Source organism: Macaca fascicularis, chromosome 2 (assembly GCF_037993035.2).
Source record: "Macaca fascicularis isolate 582-1 chromosome 2, T2T-MFA8v1.1".
Taxonomy (NCBI): domain Eukaryota; kingdom Metazoa; phylum Chordata; class Mammalia; order Primates; family Cercopithecidae; genus Macaca; species Macaca fascicularis.
This window is the reverse complement of record NC_088376.1, coordinates 117674251-117687160: the sequence shown is the minus strand read 5'-3', so window position 1 is coordinate 117687160 and position 12910 is coordinate 117674251. Positions and strand designations below refer to the sequence as shown.

Here is a 12910-nt window from a genome sequence, read left to right as displayed (position 1 = left end):
GAGAGAACAATGTGTGCAAAGGCCCTGAGGCTGAGAAGACATGTCCTGTTCAAGGAATTGAAGGAAGGTTGGTTTGGCCATGTGTAGGGGACGTCCCCGCCAGAGGAAAGGAGCCTGGGTGGCAGCAGGAACGGTGAGTTCTGCGCCCTTTGTGCTCAGGATATGAGATACACATTGGGCAGGGATGAAGACAGTACCTCAAGGCAGTTCCAGGCATAGCTGCCCTGCAGGTAACAATGAACATCATACTTTGACTCAGAGTTAGGGCTGAATGAGTCTGTGGCAGGGGAGTGGGGTGTCATTTTGCCCAAATCCGACATTTGGGCCAAAATCTTCAGATTTTCCTGAGATGTCCTGTTAGGACTAACATGGGCTCTCCCAATTCTCAAGCCATCGTTCTCTTCCTTGCAAAAGCATTTCCATAGTGTGTTTTCTGAGGAGTTCTACAGGATGCTAACAAGCGTTCAGTGAATCAAAGCAAAATTGGTTTCTACATGATGTAAGGAACAGCTAAGGGCCTTTAACCTGCTCAAGTGCATCTTGAATGTCTATGACAGAGACCCCAGTGGTAGCATTTACCAAGATGATTTAACCATGGAGTCCTTCCTCCTCCAAAAATCTCACAGGAAAATGTTTTAAAAAATGAACTTGAGAAAACCCTGCCCCAGGTGGCACTGTCTCCCCTAGGATGTATCACCTTTTTAGTATGTCATTGTTGGTCCACACAGATATTTTGAAAATATTCAGGTAACTTCTAAACTCAGAGGAATAACAGTTGGCTCATCTTAAATCTGTGAGATCCAAGGAATTATCACTTAAGCAAGAAGCACCCCCACGAGCCACATCATTTCGCGAAGTGCCAGTATGCCTTTTGGAATCCCGCTCAGGTAGGATGGGGTGTGAAACCCGAGACAAGAGGAATGCTACAGTTCGGGGGCAGAGGAGACTGCCACTCCGCCTGCTCCAGAAGGGCTTTCTCAGCTTCATCGTCAGCATCAGTGATTGCCAGCCAGTCTTCCTCAGCTTTCAGAGGACAAGGTCCTCAGCATGTACACAAATCCCTATGTGAAACTGAAAATAATGTCAAAATCTCTGCTACAGATTCAAATGCTCAAATTTGAGTGAATTTGAATCATTGTGCAACACTGCTATATCCCACGGTTTCTCTCCCACAGGCATTACAAACTAACATTGGAGGAAAATTCATTTCATTTAAGACAACCTATGACTTCCTGTTCTCTTTTAGCTTGTGAAAATAAACAGTAGGGCCAAGAGAACAGAGACTAATACAAGACTGAAGGTCAAGCCGCATGTTCCCAACATAATTCTGTGCGGCAGTGAGGTTTGAGACTGTGTAATGGAACTATGAAGGACTACAACAAATAGCACAATAAAAATCTGAATATCTTTTTGCCCTGTCATTTTATTTCTGCTCCATGTTCTCCTTTTCTCTCCACTTCAAGAAAAGGCATCTTCATCCATTGCTTCCCTTGTCTTTAAAGCACAGTGTTTTCCATAAAACATCAGTGGCACTGCCAACGACATTCAAACCATCTCCAGCTGGGATTACACGCACTCTGGGAGGCTGAGGTGGGTGGATCACGAGGTGAGGAGTTCAAGACTAGCCTGGCCAAGATGGTGAAGTCCCATCTCTACTAAAACCACAAAAATTAGCCAGGTGTGCTGGCAGGCGCCTGTAATCCCAGCTACTTGGCAGGCTGAGGCAGGAGAATTGCTTGAACTTGGGCAGCAGAGGTTGCAGTGAGCCAAGATTGTGCCACTGCACTCCAGTCTGGGTGACAGAGTAAGACTCCTTCTCGAAAAAACAAAAAAACAAAAACAAACAAACAAACAAAAAAACTATCTCCACCTGAACAGATACTGCCTATCTTACTGAAACATGGCATTTGTCTTCCCTATTTGAAAGCAAAAAGTCCAGAAAGATGTGGAAAGAAGGAAAATCAAGAGGTGGAAGATACTGGTTTATCCCTAAGTTCTGCCCAATTCCTTCCTCAAAAAAATATTTAGTACTTGGCCCATAATTTAAAGTTGAAACACATACCTTCCAGTTAACTTTAGATCTAAAATATCTGGTCAAAAATACATGCTGGCTTCTAATGTGAGTCAAGCTGCAGTCAAATTTGGCTTTAAAATGTCTTGAGAAGCTGCCTATGCATTTCTCTAAAAAGAGCTCCTTTATTCAACCAGATGCCATGTTTCTTGAGAGATTACGCACCATAAAAATGAGGAAGTAGCAAGACAATTACTATGAAAATTGTAAATTATGGTACTCTATGATCATCTTTATTGGGGCAGTCCTGTTGAGCTAGCCAAGGAAGAGAACCCTAATATCAATCACACTCTCCCCATTGCTAAACCTGAGCCTGGTGAGGAAGGCATCCAAGGGAAGAAACAAAAAGTAATGCTATGCACAGAACCTAAACTTGATACTAGCAAACAGCATGGATGAGTCCAAACTTAAGGAGAGCTCTTTACTTAGCTGTCCAGCTCCCTCATCGTGGCTGTAGCTATGAACCAGCTTTCACCTTCCTATGGCAGCCAAATCATGGTGCGAAGATAAGACAATCACTGCCCTTTGTAATTACCAAGCCTTCTACAGGAATAAACTGCCCTGTGTATGGCTATAGAAAGGTGACAGTCTGATGTTGGGGAAGGGACTGGGGCTTCTTATAATCATGCATGAACCTAATTGATGTCCTGTGTTTGATTAGACAGTGACCTGTCTGTGATGTATAGACACAGTTTTCTTTATGTAGGTAAGAGTACATGGGTAGGTACTGTCAGCCAGCCATATCATTTTAAATAAAGCCAAGAACTGGCCAGAACAGGAAGAATAGATCAGTTACTGGTGGCCTCAGCCAATAACCAGGTAGAAAACGGGTCCCACAGAGGGCTGAAAAAGATGAACTGGTCAAGGCTCACAGGAAAAGGGATGACTGTGTAGCCCTTTGATTCTCTGCCTCCTGGGAGATGGGGAGCCTGGAGAACACTACTCACTGGATGAGATGGTCATAAAGCTTCAGGAGGAGATAGCCAACAGATGGGCATGTCCAGTGTCCAGGACATGGTGGTAGTGGGGTGGAAAGGGAAGGTACTAGGAAGACTTGGAGGAGAGGGATCAATGAGAATATAAAGGGACTATGGCTCTGTACCGCATTTATGCCAGTTCCTTGCTGAGTCATCAAGTCTCTACCAGACTGCAGCTGGGGACCAGCTCCCCAAAGAGGCAATAGCTCTATTCTGTCTGAAAAGACAGGGCAGCTGCCACTGGTGTGATGGGAGACAACAGATCTGGTGGAGTTTGATCTAACAGGTGATTCATTCATTCAACAAACACATATTGAGCACCCACTATGTGTTATTCTTGCTGCTGGTGACAGAGTAATGGACAAAACAAATGACTCTGTCCTCTCAGGGACAAATATTCTAGTAGAGGAGATAGGGATTGAAAGCCTGATGGTTCAAGATTTCAGGGTAGAGTTCCCATTTTATAAAGAAGAACTATAGAGCCTAACGAAGTCCTGTTCAGTAAGACCTTTTTGCAATATAAGCCTTGAGAGTTAAGGCTGGTCCCTTGGAAACTGGGTATCAGACTCAAAAGTCTCTTCCTACAGCATTATGTTATTCGACATGGTGACTACCAACCATGTGTGGCTATTTAATTATTTTATTTTTAAATAACATTTAAATTTCAGTTCCTCAGCCTCACTAGGCACACTTCAAGTGCTCACTACCCCTGTGTGGCCAGTGACATTAGTGATATTAGATAGGATATAGAACATTTCCACCATCTCATAAAGTCCTTTTGAGAGACACAAGAGTTACCACATGCCCTTAGGACATACATTGAATTGGTGAAGGCCTATGTGTGAAGCCATGCAGAAATGGACATCATCACCACACCAAGGCCTTCAGGCTAATGCTTATCAAAATTCTCCTTCTCAGAACTTTCCTCTCATCCCAGGAGTTGGAGTTGGTAATCCTTCTCAGTGATCGCCCAGCCTCTTCTATTTCCCTTAGCTTAGCATGAAACACACTGTACCATGATGATCTGTTTGCCTGTCTACCTCCCTGTGGTAGTCACTGATGCCCCCTTCTTTGGGGACTCCAGTCTAGGCAAAGCCACAATAATCCTGACTAGTCCCCAGGGTATTGGATGGCTGACCTTACCCACCGTTCTTCAGGCATCAGTGGTGGGTGGGCATGCGACTCAGACCAGGCTAATTCTTGGACTTTCATCCAAGCTTCTGGGACAGATGCCCTCTGCTCCCCTGGAACACCCACTGAGAAATCCTGCCAGGCCTGTTCCCCATTATGAGGAGATCACCTGCCAGTGAGATAAGGTTAGAATGGAAGAAGACAGAAATGAGAGCTGAAAGAAAGGATTCAAATTCCAAATGACTTTGCTCCAGTCTGTCATTGCTGAGTACTGAAATCCAGCTGTCGCCCAAATGGCACACTCCCTAGATTTCAAATTACATGAGCCAGTAAGTGTGTTTCTTGCTGGAGGTAGTTGGAATTGTGTTTCTGTCACTTGCAACCAAAATCCACGACAAACGCATGTCCCCACAAGAGGGAGCTGGATGACGGCAGGGACCTCTTCTGTCTAGTTCATGATTTTATCCTCAGGGCCTCATACAGGGTTGGGTACAAAGCCAGAACTCAGTAAGACTGAAGAAAGACTCCCTCTGCTTAAGAACAGGCACACTTACCACTGACCCACACCACTCTAACAATGGAAAGAAGCATCCTGAAAAGAAAAACATCCTGGCAAAATGCTCATGATCACTCTTTGAGTCATATGTCCAGGAGGCAAGAGGCATGCTCTGTGTTTAGAACCAAGCACAGAGTTGAGTGGCCACATGACATTTATCAAGGCATTGAAACACCTTGGTAGACTGCGGCCCATGTCTTCACTAACATAGAAATTATGCAGGCATTTTACAGAGCCACATCCTGCCCAAAATGTCCTAAAAGAACAGTAAGCATGGCTGAACCAATTGTTCTGACTGATAAAAACCTTGTATGTAAATTAATCTCCCCTATTACACAAATCTTTTATGAAGATTTCCTTTATTTTCAAACGTCCTAGTGACCATAGATTAAGGACTCCCTGTTGACGGAGACAACAGGTGATTTGTGGTTTCTACTTATCTGTCTTGCCCTCTTCACAATGCCACATAGTGAGAGGGGTGGACACCCAGGGGCTTTCCAAGCAGAGCAACCTCTCTGCCAGGCTCTGATTTCAGCAATATCTGCATCAGATTTGCTCTCTGTTGAGTGTATCAACGCAGATTGCAATTTGGTGGCACTGGAACTTTAATCGCCCACTGTTTATTATGGTGTTATCTGTAATAGGATGCTTATTGTTTACATTTCTGTGAGCTCTGGGAGGAAGCACACGTGCTATGCTGAACATGACTCTTGGGAAATGTTCTGTAATCCGGTGAAGCAGAGACCCAGCAGGCAATTCTCGGGGGACAGATGCTGTGCACGGGGCAAACAACTCCACAAGGCGGAGGCCGGCAGTCTCTGTGCCTCCAAGTGGGAAGCCATCAGGTGCCTAGTCTTACTTAATGAAAACATAAAAGGCTTCACTTAATTGCTCCAAGATTATGCAGGGTGGTTTTTTTCCCCCCTCTTTTAGGTTGAGCTTGTTAATTTCTGCAGCTGTGATGTTGGCACAATTGCAGCCCCGAGTCCTGTTTTCACAACTTGTAAGCAAAATTAAAACTTCCCTTTTTAATTAGAATTCAAACCAAGCCAGAATTAAAATCCTATCACAAAGCAGAGGCCTGAGAAGGCTCCAGAAGGAACACCTGTTCCAAAGGCATGAGGGACAGCCTCTGAGATACGCACCACTGGGGGTGCCTGGGGTGCTGGGGCTGCTGCGGGTGCCCTCTGCGGAGGGTTGTTGCCGTCAGCGATGCGTGGGCCATTTCAACATCTTCCTGCAAGGGGAGTCGGCTCTGGGGTGGACAAATCCCGTTCAAATTCTCTATTTCTTATGCCTGTTAGTGAGAATTCAATTGCCCAAGTATGAATTGCTCTTTTCCCCAATAATAATAATTACAGCAGTAATAGCAGGTATTAGTAATAAGGTCAAACTCTTGTTCAGAAGTATTAAATAAGGTACATTTCACACCACAGTTCTTCACATGTGGTGACAGCTCTGTGAATTATTCTACTGAGAAAGGTGCAGATCCAGAGAGTTCTGTGATCACTTCCTATGTGTGTGCATGCCCATGTGGATGCCACCTTGCCACTCCTGTCCTGCACCCTGACAACAGGTTTGCACTTCATCTTTCATTTTCTTCTAAGAGAAGGCAGAAAAGTTTTAACCTCAAACCCTAAAGAAAAATATCTCATTGCCAGTTATCATTAATCTGAGTCATAATTGTCAATGCAGGGATACTCACCCGGATACTGCCTAAAAAAGCCCTTTGCACTTCCGAAGTACTGCCATATGAGAGACGGGTCACGGTCAAAGTTATCTACAAAAACTTTGTTTAGGGATTCAGACCAATAAACCCCATTGACAATTGCAGGGTCTGTAAAAAAGAAAGAGAAAGAGAGGGGTGTATTAGAAAACAAAGTGAAATAAAATTCCTTTTATTTCCCACACCGCTTGGCAGATATTGGCACGAGGTACTCCATCTTGCAGGAGGCTATGAAGAAAGTTATAGCCTCAAAAACATTTAGCTCCCGGGGATTCCAGATGCTGGGGATTCCCCTCCTGCCTGAGCCCTCCTAGTCTCCCAGGAGCCTCTAACTATGATTCCTTACTTAAAAGACACTTCCTTTTATTTGTACCTTTCAATGTCACATATCCCATAGAGAAAATCACATAATCCTCTTTAAGAAAGCAGAGAGAGACCTTATTAGCATTATTTTCCTGCTTTTCCCCCTACTGAGCCAGAACTTGGTATTAAAAATAGGAAAACTGTATTTTCTCTCACTGTAATCACCTCAGCCACCAACATAGCCCTATTCTATTTCTCTTTGCCCTGACTTAGAAGTTTGCTTTTTAAAAAAAATAAATAAATTGAAATTACATAACTAAATCTCTCTAATTCTGCTATTCAGCAGAATGTGAGCTCTGTCAAAGCACAGACTACCTCTTGTGGTCTTTTGCTGTACCCTTTGACCAGCACATGGCAGAAGCTCCAAAACTCTTGTAGAGGAATAGAGGGAAGGATGGATGGATGGTGATATGATTTGGCTATGTCCCCACCCAAACCTCATCTTAAATTGTAGCTCCCATAATTCCTGGTGGGAGATAATTGAATCATTAGGGTGAGGCAGGTCTTTCTTGTGCTGTTCTCATGATAGTGAATAAGTCTCACAAGATCTGACACATTTTTTGAAGGAATTTTATAAAGAGGTACTCCCCTGCATATGCTCTCTTGCCTGTTGCCATGTAAGATGTGCCTTTGCTCCTCCTTTGCCTTCTGCCATGATTGTGAGGCCTCCCCAACCATGTGGAACTGTGAGTCAATTAAACCTCTTTCCTTTATAAATTATCAAGTCTTAGGTACGTCTTTATTACCAGCATGGGAACAGGCTAATACAGAAGGACAACACAAAGATTGTTCTCCAGATACCAGGCAATCATTTACTCTTTTGCCATGGAATCCCATGAGCAAATCTCTTTTCCTCACCTACAGTAGCCCAAAGATAACTCCTTGCCTTCAGTTCAGAGATTTTAAAAAATAACCGTGAATTCCTATTCAACACAATATTGGAAGTCCTGGCCAGGGCAATCAGGCAAGAGAAAGGAATAAAGGGCATTCGAATAGGAATAAAGGAAGTCAAATTATCCCTGTTTACAGAAGACATGATCCTATACCTAGAAAACCCCATAGTCCCAGCCCAAAAGCTTCTTAAGCTCATAAACAACTTCAGCAAAGTCTCAGGATACAAAATCAATGTGCAAAATATCACTAGTATTCCTATACACCAACAACAGTGAAGCTGAAAGCCAAATCATGAATGAATTCCCATTCACAATTGCCACAAAAAGAAAAAAGTACCTAGAAATATAGCTAACTAGGGAGGTGAAAGATCTCTATAAAGAGAACTTCAAACCACCGCTCCAAGCAATCAGAGATGACAGAAACAAATGGAAGATGTTGCATGCTCATGGATAAGAAGAATTAATATTGTTAAAATGGTCATATTGCCCAAAGCAATTCATAGATTCAATGCTATTCCTAATAAACTACTGTCGAGATTCTTCACAGAACTAGAAAAAACTATTTTAAAATTCACATGGAACTAAAAAAGAGCCTGAATAGCCAAGGCAACCCTAAGCAAAATGAACAAAGCTGGAGGCATCACAGTACCTGTCTTCAAACTATATTACAGGGCTACAGTAACCAAAACAGCATGGTACTGGTATGAGAACAGACACATAGACCAACGGTACCAAATAGAGAGCAAAGAAATAAGACTGCATGCCTACAACTATCTTATCTTTGACAAACCTGACAAAAACAAGCAATGGGGAAAGAATTCCCTATTCAATAAATGATGCTAGAATATCTGGCTAGCCACATGCGGGATATTAAAACTGGACCTCTTCCTTATACTGTATACAAAAATTAACACAAGATGGTTAAAAGACATAAATGTAAAACCCAAAACTATAAAAACACTGGAATACAACCTAAACAATACCATTCAGGACATAGGCACAGGCAAATATTTCATGATGAAGACACCAAAAGCAATTGCAACAAAAGCAAAAATTGACAAATGGGATCTAATTAAACCAGAGAGCTTCCACATAGCAAAAGAAACTATCAACAGAGTAAACAGACAACCTACAGAATAGGAGAAAATTTTTGCAAATTATGCATCTGACAAAGGTCTAATATCTAGCATCTATAAGGAACTTAAACAAATTTGCAAGAAAAACAACCCCATTAAAAAGTGGACAAAGGACATGAACAGACATTTCTCAAAAGATGGCATACATGCAGCCAACAATCATATTTTAAAAAGCTCAACATCACTGATCATTAGAGAAATGCAAATCAAAACCACAATGAGATACCATCTCATACCAGTCAGAATGGCTGTTATTAAAAACTCAAAAAGTAACAGATGCTGGTGAGGTTGTGTAGAAAAAGGAACACTTGTATACTGTTGGTGGGGGTGTAAATTAGTTCAACCATTGTGGAAGACAGTGTAGCGACTCCTCAAAGACCTAAAGACAGAAATACCATTACACTCAGCAATCCCATTACTGGGCATACACTCAAAGGAGTATAAATCAGTCTATTATAAAGATACACCCATGCATATGCTCAGTGCTGCACTATTCACAATAGTAAAGACATGGAATCAACCTAAATGTCCATCAATGATAGACTGGATAAAGAAAATGTGGTACATATATACCATGGAATACTATGCAGCCATAAAGAACAACAAGATCATGTCCTTTGCAGGGACATGGATGGAACTGCAAGCCATTATCCTTAGCAAACTAACACAGGAACAGAAAACCAAATACTGCATGTTTTCACTTATAAGTGGGAGCTAAATGATGAGAACACATGGACACAGAAAGGGGAACAACACACGCTGGGCCTTTCAGAGGGTGAAGGTTTGGAGGAGGGAGGGGATTAGGAAAAAAAACTAATATGTACTAGGCTTAATACCTACATGATGAAATAATCTGTACAATAAACTCCCATGACACAAGTGTGTCTATATAACAAACCTGCACATGTACCCCTGAACTTAAAAGTTGAAGTCAGACGTGGTGGCTCACACCTGTAATGCCAGCACTTTGGGAGGCTGAGGCAGGTGGATCATTTCAGGTCAGGAGTTCAAGGCCAGCCTGGCCAACATGGTGAAAGCCTATCTCTACTAAAAATAGAAAAACTAGCCAGGCGTGGCGGCAGGCATCTGTAGTCCCAGCTATTCGGGAGGCTGAGACAGGAAAACAGCTTGAACCTGGGAGGCAGAGGTTGCAGTGAGCCAAGATTGCACCACTGCACTCCAGCCTGGGCAACAGAGCAAGACTCTGTCTCAAAAAAATAAAATAAAATAAAAGTTGGAAAAAAAGAGTGAAGACAAAGAAGGAGAATAAACAAGTATTTCCTGTACACTGGCTGAAGCCATGTGGGTCACTGAGGACGCTCTGTGATGGTTCACTTTTTCTTTTTTAACCTCTGAAGACCCTGTTTCAAAATGATGCCACATTAAGCAACATTCCATTCTTAGAGGAGAAATAGTTGTCAAGTGTCAGGATGAAAAGTTTGAGAATGATTACATGAGTTATTAATGATGAGGAAGAGGAGGAGGAGGAGAAACTTTCACTGAGTCCTTCCTGGGGTATAGGCGTGGTGCTTACTTTATCTCCTATCCCCCCTCAGCAGCCCAGCCCTCCAAGGCAGGCTGGATCCCTTATTCTCCTCCACTCTCTAGCAGTGGAAACTACAGCACCAGGAAACAAGGTACTTTCCTAAAAACATCCAGCTACTAAGGGCCAAAGCCTCTGATCTGAGGTTTCCTTATTTGTAAAATGGCAAAATAATACCCACCCTATACATATGCACCATGGAATACATGATCCCAAAAAAGAATGAGATTGTATACTTTGCAGTGACATGGATGGAGCCAGAGGTCATTATCCTGAGTGAATTAATGCAGGAACAGGAAACTAAACAGCCTATATTCTCACTTATAAGTGGGAGATAAACACTGAGTACACATGGACACAAAGAAGGGAACAACAGACACTGGGGCCTACTTGAGGGTGGAGGGTAGGACGAGGGTGAGGATCAAAAAATTACCAATTGAGTACTATGCTTATTACCTGGGTGATAATCTGTACGCTAACTCCCTGTGACATGCAATTTACCCATATAACAAACCTGCACATGTACCTCCTGAACCTAAAATAAAAGACGGAAAGAAAAAAAAATACCCACCCTAGAGACCTGTTTAGAAAGTTAAACAAATCAACAGAAAACAGCTAATGGCCAGAGGCACTCACACAGCCATCAATGGGGCTGTTCCCTTGGCCTAGAGCCCTGTACCCTCACCAGAGTTCCCTGCTGGACGCCTAGTCATGCAATCCCACTGTGACATCCTCATTCCAGAGATTCATCAATACCATACAGACAGGAAGGGTGAGGATGGATGAGGTTACTCCAGTCGTCAAGTTGCAGAGGAAACAACAAGCAACATGATGCTAGAAATGGTCATATAAGTCAGGTCCACTTACGAGGACACTCAGGAATGGCCCCAGTGCACCTCCCCTCCTCCACAGCTGCCTACCCCTTTCCAGCGGCAGCCCCAGGACATCCATCTGCACAGCTCTAGAGTCCACAAAATGGCACCAGAGGCCAGTGGGCAGACACGATGTCCTGGCTTGTTGTGTCACCTCTGCCCTGCCTTATTCATTCAGATCACTGAGGTAACTGGGGTTCTGAATTCCATCTCAAGGGCAAATGCTGTAACTCTTGTAAACTGTAATAAACCCCATCATAGCCTGGGGGTGTGAAAATGACCCAATCAGTCTTTTACCACAAAGTAATCTTAGGAGGACTTTATCCTCACAATCCTGGAAAATGGAGCTCTTTCATTTTCCTGTCTAAGCTTGATAACAATTACTGTGACTCACCCCTAGCGGCAAAACCCATTTAAATTAATCCACAAAGATGCAAATACAATAATGACACTGAAAAATCCATGGTTCTTGCCTCCATCAATGGCCTCAATTATGTCGGTGTCATAAAAACCTTCCACAAAAAGAAGCGAAAATTCCATTTCCTTAGCTCACTGTCTCAACATGTTAAGGAGTCAAACAGTTTCCAGTTAGACAATTATTTTTTCTTAAGTGTGGCAATTGGGATTTGCCCAGTTTTGACAATTCTTTTTTCTTAAGTGTAGTTTCTTTGGTGCCCAGACCTCCAGGTGGTCCTAGAAATCTAAGATTGCCCCCTGAGTAACTGTGAGCATCTTCAGAAATACAAAGCAAACTAAGGATGTTTCATTCACTTCATTTGGACACCAAATCTTGCTCTAAAATTATGCCTCTGCAAGAAGAGGGGGCTTCGATTTTTCCAAGGGCATGGTGAATAACTGGAAATAGAACCACTAAAAAATATAATCTACCTAAAATGGGGGCTGTGTTGTACACACCCATTTGATCAAATATTTGAAATAACACTTACCTTGGCTTGTAACATAATCACAGTATATCGATTTCACAAGCTTGCTTAGCAAGCAATGTTAAGAGAAGGGGAAATCTTAAATAGCTGTCTATTGTGACAGTCATTTAAAAGATAGGTAAAGAAAAAACAGAAAAAATAGACGGAGCCTTCATCTGAGTATTTAAGTTTAAAAAAAAAATAGACAAGTTAAATATCATTTTCCCAACATCACTGACAGAGAGTGGAAATGAAGTAACCCACGGGACAGTCAATGCTGCCTATGCCCCACATATACCCAGGTCCCCTGGTCCTTCCACCGTCCCATGGGGAGCAGGCAAATGTCATGCTGCAGTGTGGACCAGAGCTCAGCCTCATGTTCCCTCGATGGTGGCTGAGCTGATTTGTTTTCTTATGGTCACTTGTGAAAATGACAGCAACCTGTGGAGTAGCAGACGAACCATTTTCCTTGTTTGTGTTTTGTTTCAAATTCTGTTTAAAAGACCCCTTTGCTTCACTTAGGGTTCTTCAGGCATCACATTTATCTGAGCCTCAACTTGTACCTCCACCTTTCATCTTTTTAGAGGTTTCAGGTACTGAATTAGCTTTCTGTGGCAGCTGCAGCAAAATACTGCCAACTGGATGGCTTAAAGACAACAGAGATTGATTCTCTCACAATTAGGGATAGAAAAAGTTAAAAACCAAGCTGCCAGCAGGGT

General features: G+C 42.7%; 1 protein-coding gene across 8 annotated transcripts in view; it reads right to left on the bottom strand.

The window, feature by feature from the left end:
• The window catches only part of CACNA2D3 (calcium voltage-gated channel auxiliary subunit alpha2delta 3), a 931957-nt gene that overhangs the window by 495396 nt on the left and 423651 nt on the right, over nucleotides 1-12910 (bottom strand). For all 8 annotated transcript variants that reach the window (XR_006695842.3, XR_010585145.2, XR_012431274.1 and 5 more), the window contains one exon: nucleotides 6441-6572. Coding sequence is in view for 4 of the 8 variants with exons in the window: in XM_045384857.3 (XP_045240792.1) it covers nucleotides 6441-6572 (132 nt within the window). In the remaining 4 variants the exon portion in view is untranslated. The remainder of the gene's footprint in view (nucleotides 1-6440; nucleotides 6573-12910) is intronic.